This window comes from Caretta caretta, chromosome 13, assembly GCF_965140235.1.
Source record: "Caretta caretta isolate rCarCar2 chromosome 13, rCarCar1.hap1, whole genome shotgun sequence".
NCBI lineage: Eukaryota > Metazoa > Chordata > Testudines > Cheloniidae > Caretta > Caretta caretta.
This window is the reverse complement of record NC_134218.1, coordinates 6,614,317-6,636,411: the sequence shown is the minus strand read 5'-3', so window position 1 is coordinate 6,636,411 and position 22,095 is coordinate 6,614,317. Positions and strand designations below refer to the sequence as shown.

The 22,095-nt window shown below is 45.8% G+C and overlaps 1 protein-coding gene across 4 annotated transcripts in view; it reads right to left on the bottom strand.

Annotated features, from left to right (window-relative positions):
- The window catches only part of NKAIN4 (sodium/potassium transporting ATPase interacting 4), an 81,517-nt gene extending 67,674 nt beyond the window's left edge, over positions 1–13,843 (bottom strand). For all 4 annotated transcript variants that reach the window (XM_048820285.2, XM_048820287.2, XM_048820288.2 and 1 more), the window contains exon 1: positions 13,280–13,843. In XM_048820285.2, coding sequence (XP_048676242.2) covers positions 13,280–13,828 — 549 coding nt within the window. In that variant the 5' untranslated portion in view covers positions 13,829–13,843. The remainder of the gene's footprint in view (positions 1–13,279) is intronic.
- Between the last annotated feature and the right edge of the window lie 8,252 nt (positions 13,844–22,095).

Genomic DNA, 22,095 nt, shown 5'->3' with positions numbered 1-22,095 from the left:
CAGTGGCCCCTCTACAGTCTAGTCTAGTGTTTTATTGTATATATATTTTTTGGCCTCCAACCAACTTACTTTCCAGTTATGTTTCCGTGCGTGTCCCACAATAATCAGGCCCCTCCTGCGCTACAATTTTCACATCATGTTTATATTCACTTTATGGGTGAGATGGTGTCCCCTCTATTTCTCCTCCTCCCGCACCAACTGGCAGTTCCTCTATGGCTCATGTTTTATTCAAGAGCAGAACTGAATTTCTCTCTTTTTTTAAAACGTAGTGGTTTGTGAAAAGGTGCCACCACATCAGCTCTGGAGACTTAAATTCTCTGTCCACAGAACAAGCACAACACAGGCCAACAGCCAGAGGTGAAAGTAAGCCAGTACGGGCTGCCACACAGCCGACCGTACCGGCAGGGGGCAGCTTCCCCAGGCCAGCGATTTAAAGGGCCCGGGGTGCCCTGCAGTGGCTGGAGCCCCTGTCCCTTTAAATCGCCGCCAGAGACCCGCTGCCGGAGCCCTGGGGTAGTGGCGGCAGCTGGGAGCCCCAGGGCTCCGGCGGTGATTTAAAGGGCCCGGGGCTCCCGGCCACCGCTACCACAGCGGAGCCCCTGGCCCTTTAAATCGCCCTCAGAGCCCCATTGCTGGAAGCCCCAGGCCCTTTAAATCGCTGCCTGAGCCCCAGGGTTCCCGGCCGCCGCTGCAGCTACTGCTACCATGGGGCTCTGACGGTGATTTAAAGGGCCCAGGGCTCCCAGTCACTGCAACTGCACCGGAGCCCAGGCCCCTTTAAATCTTGATTTAAAGGGCCCGGGCATTTTAAGGGCCTGGGGATTTAAAGCCCCGCCCCACTGCTCAGGACTCCAGCGTACCAGTAAGTCCTTTAAGTTACTTTCACCCCTGGCAAGAGCAGAGCAAACCTAATGGTGAGCTGGATTAGGTCATCTGCAGGGATTGAACCCAGGACTTCTGGAGCTAAACCCAGGAGCCAGCAAAAGCAGGAGATCTATTAGTTCAAAGGACTTAGCAAACTCATAAACCCTTTACAACTGGCCTAGCCACGAAAGGGGGACAAAAAGCCACACTTTGCATGAGTTACAATAGCTTCCTCCACAGAGCGCTGCCAACGTAGCTCCTCGCTAGCCCGCAGAGCTCACTTCTAGGGGTGAGACAATCACGCCGTTTCCATAGCTATTCCAGCCTTTGCCTCCCTCTGTTCCGAACAAGCTTGCCACAGTGGAGGTGGGTTTCTGATGTGCAGATGTCTGTCTGCTCGGAACTAGACGGAGGCCAACTACATCAACTTCTTAGTCCAGAGCAGTTTAATCCAGTAACACTCTGAAGGGAGCTCCCACTTTGAGCTGGTGCATGCATGTTGCTCAGCTGCTTGTATTAGTGTGAAATTCCTGAAGGATAACCGGGCCTAACACACCACCTTTTCTCATCTACCCCACCTAAGTCCAATCAGGTGGTAATTTTTGGTTAGTGTTAATCTGGGTTACAGTTTAAGTGATGACCTGCTGTAGAATGGAAAGAATCCTTATCCCTTTGCCAACCACATGAGCTATCAAATCCCCCAGAACAGGACTTTCTCTCTTTTTATATAGGAAAATAGAGTTAGCATTTGACCATCAAAAATGAATTCCATCTGGATTGGCTTATACTTGCAGGACATTGCCCTGACGCGTAGGTTGGGAGGCACAGTTTACATGGCTGTGGTCACCCCTCATGAGAGAATCTAGCACAAATGAAACTGGGGGTTACCTCTTATGCCAGGAAAGCATTCTTTGGCTAAGCAATCTGCAGACAAATTCCCTCACCCTCCCACCTGCTGCCACCATAAGCCTCTTCAGAAATTCGTTGTTTATTAAATGATTCATGCAAGTATCCATTCGATCCCAGTGCATAGGACTGCAGATATTTTATAACACAACTGTATATTTAGCAACAGAATAGTTCACAGCAGTTGTAACAGGCTTGGTCATCGAAGAAATAAAACAAAGCACCATTAGTCAGCTGGCGGGAGATGCAGTCTTTATAGTTTGAAGCAGTGCAGAGGGCTTTATACCACCCTTTCTATTCTTTGGCTGCCACACATCTCAGTTTTAAGCTATTTCGTTGGCAGCTCTGAAAGTCTGAGGGCTCATGTAACGTCCCACATCTAATTTCCCAGTTTGTGCTGTTTTAAACTGAGCCCACAGACTCTTGCTTTTGATCTGAGGCCCACCGGCTCATGCATTAGCCTGTGTTGTGGGCAATTAGCTGCCATGCATATTTGCAAATCACATACAGGCCCACTCCTGAGTATCTTAAAAGGCAAGAGGCTTTGGTCTGTTTGGCTCACAGTAAGTTTAAAAGAAAAAAACTGTCACCTTTCCTCAGACTCTGAGTGTGTGAGAAACCCACAACAGCAGGATAAACAGTCTGAGAAAAAATATCTGCTAACAGAGCAGCAGCAATTACTGACCAAACTGTAGACTGGTGAGTTACTGCAGAAAATGGACCCAGAGATCTACAGGGCTCAATGCGCAGCTGCAGGGAGGATCGGATAGTGATTGCCAGGGCAATAGTGCTAAAGCATCCAACCCACTGAGTGCTAAGAAGACTGTGACCTCAGCACAGGGAGCACTGATTAGACTTTTATGCAGCAGAGCACCTGCTCCGTCCAACAAACAGAATTTCTCTTGAAGGAGAGAAGCCTGGTAAGAGTACACAGGGAAACAGGGTCATCATGACACCCAATCCATTCGCTCTGGTGGAGGGAAGCAGCATGAAAACCCATTCTAGGTGAAAAGGGCTAGTTACTCAAGCCTGCTTCAGTGACACAGGGGAAAAGACCTCGTTTTCTCTTATCATTCAATTGGAATCATTTGTTGGCTGATTCTCTGTGGCACTCGCTAGTGACTGACTGGGTTTGTGCCTCAGCCATCCCCTCCAAACACGGAAGCAATACACACACATAGCAGCCAGGGGTCCTAGTCCGGCCAGGAAAGTCCCAAGTTTCGACACAAGGGCCTTGTGACCTGCTGTCCCTGCCACTGTAGTGGGACATAAGAAAGTGAGTGAGTGTTGTGAGCCTCCGCAGTCATTAGTGGTGAGCTAGCAATGGGAGGGCAGCGGTGGAGAACTGTACCTTTAAGGCTCTGGCATTAAACCTTGAAGGGTATGTCTACACAGCAAAGAAAAAACCCCGGCTGATCCATGCCAACCAACTCGGGTTCGTGGGGCTCCGGCTGTGGGGCTGTTTCATTGCTGTATAGACTTCTGGACTTGGACTGGACCCCAAGCTCTGGGACCCTCCCACTTTGCAGGGTCCTAGAGCTTGGATTCCAGTCCAAGCCTGGAAGTCTGTACAGCAGAGGTGGGCAAACTATGGCCCAAGGGCCACATCCGGCCCGCGGGACCATCCTGCCCGGCCCCTGAGCTCCCAGCTGGGGAGACTAGCTCCTGGCCTCTCCCCTGCTATTCCCCCTCCCCCACAGCCTCAGTGCGCCACGACACCCGCACTCTGGCCCGCCGCTCCTGCCAGGCAGCGTGGCGGCATGGCTGGGCTCTGGCATGGTAAGGGGGTGGGGAGCAGGCGGTCCTGGGGGGCAGTCAGGGGACAGGGAGCAGGGGGCGGTTGGGTGGGGCGGAGGTTCGGGGGGGGTGGTCAGGGAACGGGGAACAGTGGGGGCTGGATAGGCATGGGAGTCCCAGGGGGCCTGTTAGGGGGCAGGGGTGTGTATAGGGGTCAGGACTGTCAGAGGACAGGGAACGGGGCGCTTGGATAGGCTTGGGAGTCCCAGGGGGCCTGTCAGGGGGCGGGGGTGTGGATAGGGGTTGGGGTAGTCAGGGGACAGGGAGAAGGGGTGGTTGGATAGGGGGTGGGGTCTCAGGGGGCAGTTAGGGGCGGGGGTCCTGGGAGGAGGCGGTCAGGGGACAAGGAGCAGGTGGTGTTGGATGGGCCAAAGGTTCTGAGGGGGGCAGTCAGGCAGCGGGAAGTGGGAGGGGGTGGATAGGGGGCGGGGGCCAGGCTGTTTGGGGAGGCACAGCCTTCCCTACCCAGCCCTCCATATAGTTTTGCAACCCCGATGTGGCCCTCAGGCCAAACAGTTTGCCCACCCTGCTGAACAGCAGTGAAACAGCCCTGCAGCCCAAGCCCCGTGAGCCCAAGTTGGCTGGCACGGGCCAGCCATGGTTGTTTAGTTGCTGTGTAGCCATCCTAGAAGAGGTTCTGCTCTCCACAGCAACTATTGTGGGATCCTGGGAGACCAGCCAGAGATCTAGTCGCATCTAGTTTCCCACTGGAGATGCAGCATTATCACCCAAGCAGGGGTCATATGAAACATCTGATAAGAGGAAATCTCCCTTGCTGTGTGTGCTTACTGTACATTCACTAATAGCTGCATATTCATTTAAGTACCAAGATCCCTTTTTACTGAGTATGTTTTGCTCTTGATGGGAAGTTTAACCAAACTCTCCTCAGTAACGCTGAATCCTTACAACATATATCTGTGTGGCCGGGGCCTGGTTGGCACATGGGATTGTCAACGGAGTACAAAGCCTCTCACCGCAAGGGCACCAGCTCTGATCTGGCCTTCTACATGTGGGCGACATCCCAAAGTCATTACTATCTGACAGAGGACAGGTAAAAGCCAAAGCAAAATGACTTGTCTCGGGAACTGGGGTGAGAGAGGTTTCCGTGTCACAGAGAAACAGGTAAACTGACAGCACTGTTGGCGATCTTGGCTTATGTCAGCTGGAATTGGACCCTTTCAGTGGTCCAGAAGTATCAAATCACAGCCCTTCCTGGACCCCTATGCCCCAGAACAACCTATATGGAGTTTCTGGGAGAACCGGCAGTGTAAAGCGAGCCATTGGGGAATCCCCAGCAGCCTTTGGGAAATCTCCAGATCTCCTTTGTTCTATTGGAACAGCACAAAGGGGAGTAGACCAGGGCTGAGGATCTGTCCCAGGTGCACGATCATACATGCAAGTCAGGTGTCTGTATGCACAAGTCCTGTTGCATGTCTCAGTGGATCACTCCCTGCAGAAATTAGCCACGGAACTGTGCTCCCAATTTTTCAGAAAATCGGGGCCTGGGTAGAGCATGTATCCTCTCCCCACCAGCACAGAAAGAATGACGACTGTTCACGTTTCAAGGAGTTTCAAGTATTTGGAGACAGAATGTATTCCTAGAGGGGGCAAAAATGAGGGAGAAAGCAAAAACCTTTATTAGTCAAGCTCCTGCTCTGAGAAGCATCTGAGAACAGCTGGTGCATTTTCCTGCTGAGTCGGCCAGTCACTGAGAGGTGGCAAAGGAAGCTGGCACAACAGTGCAAATTGTTTGCCTTCTGTAAGCAGGTGACAGAGGCAAGCTGGTGCATTGATTCCCACATTATATTTTCATTAAGCCATGGCAGATGGCATTTGAGACCACAGTTTACATATCATAATTTCAGAGGAAAGGTGGCAGTTGAAATTGATGCATAAATTACTCAACTTGGATTCACCCAAACAACATGTGGGAGAAGGGGAGGTGATAGACAAGAGGGATCATAAAAAGCTGCTGTCTTTATTTCTGCATTGAGTCCTCACCACATAATGAAAATCAGGGGCATCAGTTTCTCTGCTAACCAACATACTTATGTCTAGCATCCTGACACCGAAGCAGCTGTACTGACAGCAAGCCACAGACACCAGGGAAATGGCAATTATGCCCTTTCATAAATGAGGCCAAAAGTACTGCTTGGAAAAGCAGTTTGGGCCAGATCCTGAGCTGGTATAAATCAGCATAACTGAAGTCAGTGGGGTTATGCTGATTTACACCAGGTGAGGACACAGTCCTCTGTTATTAGATTTCCCCCTTAAAGAGACAAATTAAAGTATGTAAAACTCAAAGTGCAATTGACATAAAATTTCTGTTCTCTATTGGTTTATATAGACATTTAGGGTCACATTCTGATCGCAGGTGTCCCAGTGAAAATCCAGAGAAACAGTCTACCTACTCTTATGGATTTATCATGGGTTTCACAATATCTGCTGTTTTGCAGAAAGCCCCAGTTCTGGGAGATATGTTATCTACAGAGAATCTCAGCTTTTTTTCTTTCTGTTTTTTGTTTTAGAATAAGATTCTTGGTTGCAAAGAAAAGCTTGAAAATGTGAACACTAAATGCTCAAGAACCAGAAGGCCAAAAAAATCCCGACCCCGAATTCATTATTTTTAAAATCTCATGATTTTTAAGCCAATTCCATGATTTTGGGGGGCCTGATTCATTACTTTTGAATGCTTCAGACTAGAGATACTGTATGAATTGGTTTTGATTTCATTTATTTATTTTTTTAGATTTAAATAATTAAAAAATGTCCAAAAAGCATTCAGTACTCCTGTACAGATAACTGATTAACCAAAGCAATGAAACAGCTCATTTCTCCCTTCTTTTCTCCACCACAGGAAAATATCCTCAATCTTCTTGCAGAACCCTGTCAGATTAATGGTTTGCAGAGTGCCCAAACGGTTAGCAACAGAGCTGTGTGGAAGAGCGGGGGGGGGGGGGGGGATGTTTCTTGTGGAAAATTTTGACAAACACCAAAACATTTTTCATTTTTGTCAAAAATTTTAGTGAAATTTTTAAACTTTTCATTAAAAAAAGAAAATGGAAAATATTGCAGGTTTTGACAACCACTTTTGGACAAGCGCTGCTGAATACTGACAAACGTTTGGGTTTTTTTTACCAGAAATGTTGTTTGGGTTTCAGACAGAAAAAATCCAAAATTTTTGAGGAAAGCAGGCACTTTCTGTGTAATAAAAACAGGACGTTTGGGGCTCGCCCAAGCCACCCCTCACCACCACTCCTCACAGGGCTCACCAGAGCCACCCCCCCCAACCACGACTTGGACTGAATCCCTGAGCCCTGTGCCGCCTGCGGCTGGGGCTCGGCTGAGCACCCGAGCCCCTGCTGGAGCTGAGAGACCCCCCCTGAGCCCCATGCCACTCACGGCTGGGGCTGAACCCTGTGCCACCTGGGGTTGAGGCTGACCCCTGAGCCCTGCGGCCTGGCACCTTGCATCGCCACCCCGCTCCAACATTCCTCTGCGTCCCCCTCGGGGGATGCACCCAACTGGTTTTATAAACAGGGCATTTGTTCATTTGCTCTTGCCAACTGATCCGTTGGCAAGAGCAAACGGGACAAATGCCAGTTTTTGTCAAAAAGTTGGGATGTCCGGATCAGGGCTTAAAAAAGGGACTGTCCCAGCCAAAACAGGACATATGGTCACTCTATTTCTGTGGAAATGTTCATTTTGTCAATAACCCAGTGTTCTATCAAAAAACATTTAGACACAAAATTTTCAACCAGCACTAGTAGTCCTGTTTGGACTATTTTGGACCATGTGGTGAGCGGGACAAGTTCCAGAGTCTGAGGCAGGTAATGCCCTGTCCCCACCTTCTCTTTTATAAGAAGGCAGAACAAATTTCATTGATCACAACTGCGGTGGTACATCTGTGGGGAATAGGCATGTCCCATGTCATTTAGGATTTGATAGGTCATGAACAACACCTTAAACTATCCCTACTGCAGTGGAGTTACTCTAGATTTACCCTGATGTAGCAGAAATGAGAATCAGGCCTTTTGCTCTCTAGTTTTATCCTTCCAAGATCTCCTGTTTGACAGTCCCCTGCAGCAGGTTCTTGGAAATGCTGCCTTTTACACCCCAGTAAAAAAGTACTTAGTCTCCTTATGTAACACAGACTGGAACATCCTCAGCTCTGCTTGTGGGATGTCACTGGGCTACACTGGATGTTCTCTTGAGCTGAACGCCCCATTTCCAGGGGAATTCCATCTGAGCCAGCGCCCAGACACAGCACAGAGGAAAGGGGTTCAACCCTGGGATAGCAACAGACCCTTGTCTGTTCTTATGGAAAATAAAAGGAAGTAAACCACAAAGCAGAGAACAGATCTGTAGAGATGAACTACACCTCAAGGTTGGTATGATACATTTCAGGGATGGAGAGGTGGGAAAGAGAATGAACAATACCGGAGTTGCTCCACTCCTCACAGACATATTTCACCATTCCGGACCTACATAATAATGCTCTCTCCAATGCAGCTAGAGAGGCCCCTCGTCTTTGTTATTTGGATTCATCTTTTCCTTATGCTGTCAGCAGAAATGGAAGCGCGGTAATCTGCTGCCACTGGGACCTGCTATTTTCCCCTCCAGGATCACCTTGTGCTGTTGTATTCACGTGCCACCTGCCCATGTAGCAGTTAATCAAGATCAAGAGTTATGAAGAACACTGCATAGCATATGGGGTAACTGGACAGAGCCTGGGAAAGAGGTCAAATGAGAAAATGGAGAGGTGCAAGGTGCAGCCTGTTTGCATCTAACGCACCACTGAGTGGGCATTGTCTTTTTATTTTTTCTCTCTCTCTCTCTCTTTTGGGGGGTGGGGGCAGGGCAGTTTATAAATAAAATCCATCAGTAAGGCTGGATTAAGAGGCAAAATCTATAAAATCTGTGCCCTGGAGGCATAGGGGCCCATTGGAAGAAACAAGTGAGAAGCAGAGCAGCAGGCTGTGGCCAGGCAAGGCTGTGACTATTGCCAGCCAGACACCCCTGAGGTGGGATGGATTTTATCAGCAGGGCCTCAGAGGTGGGAGGAAAAATGAGAGCCACTGGGGGAAAGTCAGCCGGGGGGCCGGGGGGGGGGGGGAGTTTTGGGTGGATCCAGGTCCCAAATAACCTCAATGGATTTACAGGCCAAACCTGAGGTGAGGTTATCTTTATCTGTTACTTATAACTGACCCAGTTTTGCAGCCCTTTATGCTGAGTATCACACTACTCATGGGGGTAACCCTGTTGAGGTCAATGAGATTATTTGTTTAAGTAATTACTTCTCAATGTGAGTAAGGGTGGCAGAAACAAGCCCAGTGCAAAGAAAGGCCAAGTCCCGGTCCGTTGGCAGAGCTGTGCCATAAAAGCTCAAATGTATGGAGAGAAGGGAGAGATGAAAGGTAGAGCACAGGGGTGATATGAACAGGAAAATCTAAACAAGGGGCAGCTAAAAAGTGCAGAAAATATGGTGATATAGGAAAATACCCATGAAGTTGCATCTCCAGTGATCTCATCCCAGTGGCAAAGTAAAATTTAAAGAAATCAGATAAGCCACCTAGAGTGAAAACAACAGGAGAGAGAAGTTGTTTGAGCACAGGACTGGATGATTTAACTGGGAATTGGTCCTGCTTTGAGCAGGGGGTTGTACTAGATGACCTTCTGGGGTCCCTTCCAACCCTTATATTCTATGATTCTATGATTCTATGATCACCAGTTATTAAAATGTTTCCTGTCTGGAACCTAGCAACTGTCCACGGTTTCTTGGTGGGTCCCAGCAAGAAACACAATATTTTGGGGGTCCGGAGTGATGCACTCTGCAGTATTCCACATAGATTGTGAAATCCTGCACTAGAAATCTTTTCTATCATTAATTTCTATACTGCACATTTCTCTAACACACTTAACAGGGATGGAGACCAGGTACCACTCCCTCACCGAGAAAACATACAACCTGTTTAGGTTTTGCTTAAGCTTTCCCTAATATTCTTATTTCCACAAAGATTCATGGGGGGTAGGAGGGGGAGTCCATTCAGGTAACATCAGTTTCTGAGTTAAAGTGATATAAAGACAATAAAACCAGTTGTGTCCATCCATCCTTAATTCACACTACTGGGCCCTTACAGTGTGAATTAAAAGGACAGATTGCCAGTCCTAGAACCAACTCCTCCCTTGACAGGCACGGTGATGGAGACCAAAGATACTGCCTTGTGGTTTTCTGCTGGCAGGTCTGGGGCACTATGCTGTGGGAGTAACTATGCTCTGTGTCCAGGGCACAAATGTATTACAGGGTAGGTGTATTAATAGCTAGCCGTCAGCCTACTGAATATGGGTTCCCCCTTAGGAATGTGTGGGGGGGCAAGCTGCATGTTAGCTGAGCCCACTTCATACAATTCTCTTCTATGCATTATGGTCCTGATTTAGCAACACACATGTGCTTACTGTTAAGCTTGTGCTCAGGTTCCACTGAAGACCACGCTGGATCATGACCAGTGGTGCTACCTTGCTCTGCTGCATGCATAGGGGTGGCAGGGAAGAAGAGCACCAGAAGAGCTCTTTCTTTCACTATGCTCACCAGCACAGAGCCATGAAGGAGCAAAACCTTAATTTGGAACCTTCAGGTGGACGACAGTTTAAGGTTAGAGTTAGTCAAATTATTCATTACAAACGTAGCTTCTTTCTGATCAGCGAATCAGCTGAGACTCAATCCTGATTCTCTTCAAACATATTCATTAGCTTGCTCTATATAGTTTAAACAAAGAGTTTGCAGCCTGTGCATTGCTGGTGATCTATTTGGTATTCATGTGGTGTAGCTGATCACCTAATTCACATGTTGTTGCTTCTGCTATCCAGTTGGCTTACAAACATTTTTAATCAGGAGAACAACAAAGAACAATGATTAATATACTAAGATATTTTATTTTTTCAGGCATACATTTGTGCTATAATCTGTGAACATTTCAGGATCTGTGAACACTTCCATCCACAACTGGCAGTTATCCAACTACTTGCACATAAGCAGTAATAGGACTTCCACAAGCCATTGCAAATTGAACTCTTGCTTTTCTTGTATTTATTATTTATAAAAACTCCCAATAAAGTCAGTTATTGCACTAGAGAAATATATAGTAGAATATGCAGTTTCCAAACAAAGTAGTATAAAAGCATTCAATTAAGGTTTGAAGTACCAGGGGTGAAATTCTTACCCCACTGATGTCAATGGCAAAACTCTCATTGACTTCGGTAGAGCCAGGATTTCACCCCAGGACTTTTGTTATGGGAAGCACAGTGTCTGGAAACACTAAAGGAAGAATAAAGAGAGATCAAAATAGCAAGTGAAATAGAACAGGGACATGCAACGATCAAAGAAAGTTCACATCTTTATAATTTATTAATGATGATGGTCTGATCGCTTCTGGTTTTTGTATTAATTGATTCCATTACGTACAGTATCTCATTCTATTGCAGCTCACTTAGCTATATTGCTGTATAAATGAGGTGACAATTTACACACAAGGAGAGCTGGAAATGTAGCAGGAAAAGGTCTCACAGCTTCCCCCAGTAACTTACTGGGAGTTTAGCCAACAACTCATGACCACACGCTCATCCTGCTTTGAGCAGGGGGTTGGAGTAGATGACCTCGTGAGGTCCCTTCCAACCCTAATATTCTATGATTCTATGATCAGGACAGAGCTTCAGGAATTTCCTCCCCATACTTCACATTTTTCATCTCTACCAATTTACCAAGGCAAGTACCATGGGCAATCATCAAGACAGAGGCATCGAAACCTGCTTAAGAATGGGCAAAGAAGCTGCTTCTTTTTTGCAAGGAGGAGGGTCCTAAGGAAAAAAAATGCTCAGGGTTCTTTGTTCCAGTATCCTGGATACCAGAAAACTCCCACGCTTGTCAAAAATAAGAGCAGCACCAGCCGTTGTTTTTTTTAAAGCAGGCCGATACACTGCTGGATTTAAGAGACAATTAGGTGTTCAAACACTAATTTATTCAAATGTTAACATGGTTACAGTCTCTTTCTTCTGTACAGAATGGGTGAAAAATTACAGGGAAGAACACACACCCCAAAAGACTAAATACTCACTGCTGTCATTATCATCATAAAACGTGTCTAATAATATGCTTCATTCAAACAACAGAACCACATTCCTTGTTTTATTTATCCACAAGTCAAATCTTATATCTCTTGGTTAGGCTAGTCACAATGAATAGCCCAAACTTCACACTCCGCACACAAATTTTAGACCAATGGTTTAGGTTTTAAAAACTAGCAGCTTCCAGTTTCTGCTAAATGAGAGATTCTTTCCTCCACAGAACTGTCCCTTCAGGGAAAATAAATTACGGTTACGGTAAACAATTCCAAACCACAGGTTTAGCTAGAGTACTCAGTGGCACTAATTTACTACGGAGTTTAAAATCAACTGGCTCCTTTCCTCAACAAGGTCTAGAGATTATGCTCCAAAATAAAACAAATTTCGAAAAAACGCACTTCCCAATGTAATAAAGGAATGGCATTTCCTTTTTAAGGCAAGAGAAACCCTGGAGCCTATTAGCAATTGACATGGGGAACCTCCAGATACAAGCTAGATGCACAGACAATCATAAAACAACCAGACCTTTGTTTATCACAGTTCAGCATTGACATGTATGCAGATGTGACAGAAAGCCATGATGTATGAAAACCAGTATTTCAGACGTTAAGGGAGTTTGCTTCTGATTATATATATTTGTACAATTAATGAGGAGAATGTTTTAAATAAGTAGTTTTAAATATGCAAGAACACATACAATCAGTGAAGAAGTGCATATTAAATTAATCTTTCATTGCAGCCTTATATATTAGTACCTTTGGCCTCTTTGATATCTTGATTATTTCAGCACTTTTCAACTTTTTGCTGTTGCTGCTGATCATTATGAGAATTCTCGACTTTTAACATCAGGTTTATTTATTTATTTTTTTAAAGAAGGGTGAGCTTACAAGTTCAAGACTTTTTTTAAAGGTGCCCCCCCCATTTTAAATAAACAAATAAAATAATGAAGTCACCCCAGAAAAGAAGAGTCACTAGCAATTCCGGATTACATCCGGACTCCCCCACCCCTTTCAAAATATAAATCGAAAGGCTGAAAGTTAAACGGGACCCAATTCTGTAATAAAATGAATCATTGTAATAAACAATTATTACGAAAGCAGCTGCGTGGGACTTCAATTTCCAATATACCTACCAAAATTCGGGGAATCCCTAATTTTCTTAACAATGCAGTTTGAGAGTGGAGTTAGATCCCGGGAATCTTTTGTTCTGAGCCTGATCCCCCCCCCCCTTCTTTCCCCCTCCTGGGTTTGTGCCTCGTCGCTCAATCAAAATGAGTTGCTTGCTCCCCTTCTGTTTGAGAAGCAGGGTTGATCCGGGCGCAGACAGACACAACAATCCCCCCCCCCCCCCCACACACACACACACTTCGCCTGTGGGTGTAGAGAATCGGTGCCAACTCGTGTCGATTCGGCTCCCGGATCAAGCTGGGCAGGAGCGGTCTGTAAAAGTTTCCCTGGATCTGCACCCTCCCGGGGGATAAGGGGTGTGTGGGGGTGTGTGGCTGCGAAGTGGGGCTTCCCCACTGGGGTGGCTAGGAGCCCGGCTGATTGTCCCGGCGTGAGGAAGAGACACGAGGAAAGAACCGGCTACTCACCAGCTGTAAAGTGCAGAGGAAAATCAAGGTACAGCGCCCGGTGCAGCATCCCATCCTCCCCAAGCCCAGCGGGTCCCTCCAGCCGCTGGAAGCCGAAAGCACCAGACCAAGAAGAGGGGCTGATTCACTGGGATCTATCTGCCCGCTACCATCTCCGGGTCCAACTGCCTTCAGCCTCATCCAGGGGCTGGGCAGCCCCCTCCGCCGTCTCTGCCAGCAGCCGGGCTGAGAGAGCAGCTGCCTCTCCCAGCCGTGAGGTCGTGGAGCAAGTGAAAGAGCCCCCTCCAGGGAACCGCTTGCTGGGGAGGAGGGGGAGGAGGGCGGGAGTGTGGGGCCACATCTTAAAAAGGCAATGCCCGATAGAGGCTCTGATCCAGAATCTTTGCAGGCAGTGGGAGCCTTACCATTGACGTCAATGGGTTTGGGATCCGGCCTTTGGGCAGCTGCAAAAACCCACCCTACACTTCTACTCCTTATGGGCACCAGCGCCCACGCAGAAGCAGAGGATATACGGACAGACCCACCGTTCTGCATGTACCACACATGCATACGATCATATGTGAGCAGAGCTCTGTAAATAGTGTGGGGCAATGAATTTACTGATCCGGCTTCACCTCCTTTTCTCTTTGCAAGTTCTCGAAGAACAGGTGGCAGGTTTCTTAAATTTAGTCTTTATTTTGCTGTTTCTTCCAGCAAACGCGTTAACTAGAATATTTGTGACAGAAAAAAGGGGGTAACACAGTCACAGCAAAATTCATTTTAAAATGTACACACACATTCATGGATTTATTTTAGTATTTTTAGTATTTTAGCTTTGGGCATAAATCACATATGAATCATTAATAAGTAGAAGTTAGATGTCGAGAGGACTTAATGGGCCATATCTTACCTTGCACCAAGTTCTTCAATCAAAGCACATGCTTTGCTACATTCTGAGATATTCTAGATCTCTGTAAACTTACCCAGATATCTTTACACATGTCACAGACACTGTTCCCTCTAAGCGGTGCGCGTGTGCGCTCGCACACAGATCCTAAACCCTGCGCACATGGCGAAACGCCGTGCACACAACAGTTTGCACAGAAGCACAACAATTTGCACAGAAGAAATTTGTTGTGCACACGGCCTGTCAAAAATTAGAGGGAACATTGGTCACAGATAATAATACGTAGCTCGTATACAGTGCTTTTCATCCATAGATCTCAAAATACTTTACCAAAGAGGTCAGTATCCTTATCCCCATTTTACAGGTGGGGAAACTGAGGCACAGAGCAGTGACATGACTTGCCCAAGGGCATCCAGCAGGTCAGCGGCCAAGCTATGAGTAGAACCGAGGTCTCCTGAGTTCCAGAATAGGCCAGAGAGCAAGTGGCAGAGCAAATCCCCAGAGATAGGTGCAACAATTCAGATTGGGTTTTGCACAACCCCACATAAAAGCCAACTGCAAGCACAGTCTCTGTGGGAGGGCCTCCGGAGGAGAGGGAGCCATTGAGTGGCCCAAGGAGTGGGCCAGATACACCCCATGTTAGATGGCATGCTTCATGCTGCAAAGCACCTACACAACAGGATAATAATATCACACAAATAAGAGATGGGAAAGACCCATTTGATCATAATGTGGTACCTCCCCAGTTTCCGTTAAGCTAAATAGCAAAGTTTAGTGTACCACTCTGGACCTTCTCCTTCTCCCTCTGAAGTCATTAGGAGCGTTGCCATTGGCTTCGCTGGGAACAGAATGTGACTTTGGCACCATGAATGATCAGTTGCATTTTTCCTTTAAATAAACGCAAAAGAGAACTTGTTGCAGTATGTCAGAATATGGTGGTAGCTGGGACATCATGATGCTGAAGAAACAAATGGCCCATTAAAGCATTCCTTGATTGTACTCAAGAAAAGTAGGATTATGCCCAAAGTGGTGAGAAAACCTCATATTAACTTCACTATTGTTATTCAAATCAGCAGCCATGAAAGAAATAAAAAAACAATCAAAGAAAAAAGTGTCTATAATACCTAAAACAAGAAGTCAGACCTCTAAATGGACACAAAGCCATTTAGAGTTTTCTGACCTGTTCACTGAACATAATCTGACATGCACCAATTAATGCAGTCTAACACAATGAAACACATTTTATTCCAGCTGAAACGAATATGCCCACAGAAAACACCAAATTACCTCGCCTGGAAGGCTCTGGATTTAAGGAGCTTTTGCTGTATTTATATTTGCTGGAAATGTTTGAAGGTTAGTTTTATTTTTATGGGTGCGGCAGGAACATTCTTTAGAACATGAATACAGAAGTCTCACGCTGCACTTTTGGGTCAGGCACCCTGGCATCAGAATGTAAAAATGCCACTTCAGAAACAACAGGAACAGGCTGGTATTATGCTGGTTTGAGTTAAATTCTCTGATATCAGCTGGGAACAGAGTGGAAAAGGTTGGACTGCTGCTGTGTCTGCAAGAACCGCGCCTCTGTGTAATTTATTTCAGTTTCCTACTTTCTTTGTGTTAGCTCCTGTTTTTGAAAACTCCATGGATGCAAATATTTTCAAACAAAATGATAACACAAAGGACCCATGGTGGAGAAATAGCAAAACATAGCAGGACTGAAATAATAAATAGCTTGCCACAGAAAGGATTCTTCTCCTACAGTTTTATCTTAATAAACTGAGAAAGGACAGAAAGGCGACTGTGCATTGATCAGGCCTTTTTACACATCAGAAAACCATACTGAATCCCCAGAGGCTATTAAGAAGGGTAAAAAGACAACACGACAGTGAGTATTTCTTGAGGGGAGATAGTTACACTTCCAGACCCTAATCCTGCAAACCCTTCCTGACTCAGGTAGTCCTTACTCTCACGTGATTAGTCCAATTGCCTACTACCTGAGACTTCAGTTTAGGAAGACACATAACTTTAAGCATGGGAATATCTCATTGATGTCTATGGAACTATTCACATGCTGAAAGTCAGACACATGCTTGTGTCTTGCTGAACTGGGTTGTGAGTGGATAAGGGTATGTAGGATTGGGCGCGTGTGACTTATTTATTCTAAAGACCAGCTCCTGCTCCCACTGTAGTCGATAGCAAAGCCCTTGTTGAGTTCAAAGGGGCCAGATCAGGTCTTTAGAAAGACCCTTTAAAACCACCCAAGAATGAAGAATGTTTGAACTTCTCTGTGTCCAGGGTTTTCAGCTCCCAAAGATGATCCCCCTCCTAAACTCCTGCTTGGCAAAAAGTTCAGTGAGATTTCAGGAGGGATGTCAATATGATTTTTTTTCCTGATTGAGGAGTTAAGGATGTGGCTTGAAGGATTCTTAATATGAATATTGATTTTCTAAGGTCATGTGTCTTCTGAATTGTGGACTGGGTCATCCTTTTCCATAGTACAGCCTCTGCAGGAGCCTAAGGCAGAAGAAAACCAGATAGGGAGTGGAGTTCCTCCCTGATTGTATGATCAGGGAATATGACTCTGAGCCACTGGCTATTGTCCTTCTCAGGATTGCTTCTCTGGCCACAGCTGTCTCAGGGACCTCCTTGCACCCCTTAAAGGGGGATCCCTTGTGCAAAGAGTGCGGCACAGACCAAGTGATAAGGCCCAGGCTGTACTTCCATCCAGGGGAGCTCCATGGGTCTGGAAAGGAGATGTATGTGACCCCAACCCAGCACAGAGATGCCCATTTCTCCCACATCCCTGCACAGATCATGGCCTTAGGGAGAGCCCTCTGCAGCATCCTAGGAAAGGAGGGATGATTGTATAAAGGCAATTGAACTCTCTCCCCTTCCAAACAGGAGGGTTGAGATCCTCCTTTGGAGGGCCTGTCTATAAACCTAAATTCTCCTATGCCCTCTCCCCCTTCACCATAGTAATCAAGCTCCTAGGATTCCCTCCACATACAGATCTTGGGGGCACAACTGGCCCCATGGTAGCATTTTTCTTGCCAAATAGACTTACACATGTTTTTTGATAGAAAGTTGCTCACATCATTCCCCGGCTGACAGAACCTAACCTACAAAGGCCTAACCATGCTAAAATCATCGCACAGAACCCATGCTAGATCAGCCCTTATTACACCAAGCACAGCTTGATAGAAATATGTGATCATGATTTCCCCAGGCAGGGCCCAACTTGCTCTCCTACATCCTAAAAAGACCTTCTTTGCAACAAATAATAGAGAGAAGAAGGAGGTGCCTCTCCTGTACTGTATTTACTCCTTCTGTTATTATTATCATCCAGGAGATCTCCAATCCATATCCATTCTTTGTTTTTATGTAATTTTCCTTTTGGATGTATTGTTATCCCCTAGTGCTGTGTCTATTGTTTTATTGTACTTCCATTTTTCATGGCCTGATGTGTGCATGACTCTAGAAAGTGTGCTTGTCTGAGCTGATTTTCATCAGGCAAATAAAAGGTATTGCCAATCTCTCTCCCCCCCCTTTATTGCTTATCTCAGGAAGCTATATTTAGTGTGTCTGGAAGTGACGCTATGCCCAGACTTTCCTGAAACTCTATAAATCTGACACAGATGAGCCCAATTCAACAATCGTGCCATGCCCAGATCTCTTATTGAGGTCAGTAGGAGGAATACTACCTGCTCAAGGACTTCAGGACATCCCCACTGTAGCCTCAGCAGATTGGGCTTTTCTGACAGATCTTCCATTGGAACCAAAATCTGCTCTCTTCTCCTCTGCAGCCTCATGAATACATCTCCGAAAAGAGAAGCCACAGTCAGAGCAGGGCTCAATGTTTCATGCTGTTTCTTTTCATATCTAATGACTAGACCCATTTAAAACAATACAAATTACATTTGCGCTTTCGCAACATCCTCTAACAACCCTGCACAATCTGTGAAATTTGCCATAACCAGTGCGTGAAATCTGTCATTTTCCCTCTGATTCCTTGGGAAGCCTTGGACATGGTGGGGATGCTGCCGACAGTGCTACTTAGCATTTCCATAGCCCCTTCCATCCACAAACTGCCCCATGCTTCCGTAATATTAATCTCTTGAGCCTCACAGCATCCCGTGAGGAAGGAAAGTGCGAGCATCCTCATTTCGCAAAGGAAGAAACTGTAGCCCAGAGAGATTTAGGGCCCACATGTTCAAACGTGGACTCAGATGTTGGATACCTGAATGTCTGGATGCCTAACTCTATATACCAGAGGTCTGATGATCAGAGCTGCTGAACATCCACTGCTTTTGTTGACTTCAGCTGGAGCCATAGGTGCACAGCGCCTTGGAAAATCAGGCCCAAGGTCTGCAATCCCAGGTCCATTGACACTGATGGGCATTTTGCCATCAGCTTCAGTGGGAATAAGATTTCACCTTCAGTCTCTAAACTTGGGCAGCCAATAGAGGCCACTTTTGGAAATCCAGGCCCAAAGTCACACAGGGATTCTGGACAGATCTGGGAATATAAATCCCAGGAAAGCAGATTTTAGTTCTGTGCTGTAGCCACAAGATTATCCTTCACCATCCCTTTGTACAGTGAAACTGGAGCCTTCCTTCATACGGTGAAGCTGGAGTTTGGTAAGATTCCCTTTAGCAGAATGATACCCACTAGCACAGCTACCACTGAGGTTCTCATTCCAAAGCTTTCCTCCCAGGGGTCTATATCTCAGTCAAGCCATTCCAATCTAGGCTATCATTTGGCATGCAAGGTCTCATCTCGGAAGCAGGGCCTTTTTGGGTTTTTGGAAAAGTGGCTTTTTGGCTGTGTCCCAGACTAACTGGGAATCAAGATTGAGTTACACTTTCTCTGCTAGACATAGTGCCACCAGATTGGTGCTAAGTGTGTCACAATTGGGATTAAGATGCACAGCCACTCCCCAGGCCATCCCTCTTCTGTGAGCAGAAGACTTTTTTCTAGTGATGTTATAGGCCCCCTTCCTGCAAAGAGCTCCATGTGGGTGCACAGGTCCGTCCATGCAGAACTCCTTGCAGGATCACCAGTTTTCTCTTTTATAAATGTAATTTCAATATCTTTTGGAAATAGATTCAGCTATTTGTAAGTTACAGAAGGACTAAAGATACAACCTAAAGCAGTGATAATGTCCTGGTTGCATACACTTTTTTTCTTTATTCTTTTTATTCTCGTAAACTAACATGGCCCTGGTTTTGTTTTCTTCCCCCCATTTTTCATGCTCTTTGGACCTGGTGCTACAAAGTGCTTAGCGCCCTCAACTCTCGCTGAAGTCAGTGGGAGTTGAAGATGCCCAGCAGTAGGCAGGAAGCACTGAGTGCTTTGCAAGATCATAACCTAGCACTGGAAATCAATGAAAGGTGGTAGCCCAGCAGACTGGCATCGTGGGGCGTGTGAGCTTGCTAACTATGGAAAAAGAAAAGGAGTACTTATGGCACCTTAGAGACTAACCAATTTATTTGAGCATAAGCTTTCGTGAGCTACAGCTCACTTCATCGGATGCATACTGTGGAAAGTGTAGAAGACAGTATGCATCTGATGAAGTGAGCCGTAGCTCACGAAAGCTCATGCTCAAATAAATTGGTTAGTCTCTAAGGTTCCACAAGTACTCCTTTTCTTTTTGCAAACACAGACTAATATGGCTGTTACTCTGAAACCTGTAACTATGGAAAAACAGCATTTCAGGTAATTGAGCAGAGAGAGATGTTTAGCAGCATGTGGTCTGCATATATCTTTTTTATATAATGGATTTTCTCACACCTTTTGCATCAATCATATTGCTGTGGCTACAGTGAAATCTAGATAGGGAGATCATGGTTTTCACTGAGCTCCCCCTCACCTATGAGACTACAGAATCCTGCATTCTGCTTTAATTTCTCTGTATCCCCCTTCTCGCTCCCTATGCCCTTCCCAATCATCTTGCCTTATTCCCATATCTGAGCTCGCTATAAGTGGGATATGCTGCCTAGCCCAGATCCACGGTTATGGCTATGGAGTGCACAGTGCAACTCAAGAAGGGTGGTGAGGGATGGAGCACAAATGTGGCTTTAATCACCTTTGCACTCCCTCTCTCTTGAGCAGCTGTACGCAAGTCCAATGTCCTTAAATAAGTTAGAGCAACCTGAAGGCTGACCTAACTTGCTTCAAATGCAAATGGCCACAGGGACTGATACAGGCACCAGGGATTGCCAGGACGCAAGGAAGTCCCAGCCACACTCTCTTTCCATTGGCCATGGGCCCTACAATATCAGCCATGTGGGCTCTTTGCCATTGTAGGATCTTCTTATGTGTCAATCAGGCATGCCTGTATTAGGTCCAGTGTTCATGTGCAGTGCAAATCAGTTGTGCCACCGGGGAGAAAATGGGCCTATATGTGTAAAGAAATATCTAATGAATGACAAGGCTTATGTCTCTATGATTCTCCTCCCCTCCTTTTCTGTGAAGAATTAAAAATAACCTCTGTCTCTGTGTGTGTTTGTGTGTGTGTGTGTGTGTGAGTATAAAATGACTAATTTATGTCTCTTAGAAAAGCAGTCAATGCAAAACACTTTTGATAAGGTCACACTGCAATTCCATGAAGGATTTGAGCATTCAAGGTGACTGCACAGGTATGGATCTGCAGATTAAAGGCTCCACAAATCCACATTGACACTATCGATGTTAATGGCTCTAAAAGACCTCTTGCAGCTGTTGTGTAAAAGATTGGTATGGGGTGTAAAAGGGATAATCATGCTGGTCCAGTAGACCAAGGATTAAAAGCACAACATGCAGAATACATCACAGAGCCATGGCCTATACAATGTTATTGGATTAATTTAAAAATAAAAGTACTGAGCTTTCAAGAATCATCGGACACGGGACAGCAGAGCCAGGTAGAGAAGATGTGTAGTGACAAAGTGTAGTTTCTGCCCTAAAAACTAAACTCAGGAATAGAGAGATTCCTGAAGGGAAAGATGTCAAAAAAATTCAGGAAGAGGTAAGGACTGGATTGGACTGGACTACAGTCCATGAAGTTGTGCTATTGGCTTCAGGGGGATGAAGATTCCACCTTAATACTTAGCATTCCTCCAGCACATTTTATCTGAGGACCTAAAACTTCTTTACAAATACTAATTAGTGAAGATTCACAATCCATCTCTGGTACGCCATATGACTCCATCACCACAGTATCTGAGCACCTCACCATCTTTAGTGTATTTCTCCTCACAAAACCCTGGAAGGTAGGAAGCCGTAGTTCTCCTATTTTACAGATGAGGACTAAGGCCCAGATCCTCAAAGGTTTTTCGGCTCCTAACTTCCATTGATTTTAATCAAAGTTAGGAGCCCAAATACTTTTGAGAATCGGGGCCTCAATGACTTACCAAGATTGCCGAGGAAGACTGTAGTGGAACAGGGAATGGACCCCAGTTCTCCTGAGCCCTAGACTAGCATTCTAACCACTGGACTATCCTTCCTCTCCACTCCTCGCAAAACCCCCAAGCGGCAGGTGAGTTAAGTATTAATTTACTGAGGAGTAAGTGGAGGAATGGATGAGTTGTTAGGTGATTTGCCAAGCTCCAGAGTATATCAGTGCTATCTACTGCCCTCTATCTGCACCTCCAGCACCCAGAACTATACAGGCATGAGGTGAGGGTAGAGTGAAGTGGGCTGTAACCCACGAAAGCTTATGCTCTAATAAATTTGTTAGTCTCTAAGGTGCCACAAGTATTCCTGTTCTTTTTGCGGATACAGACTAACACGGCTGCTACTCTAAAGCCTGAATTCAGAATTTCCTGGATTTTGTCAGTTTAAGTGACCACATTCATGTTAGTTTAATATTTATAACACAGATCATAATTCTATTTGAACAGTGGTATTAAAGACCTCCATTATCCAATTATTTAATTTCCTAATTCATGTA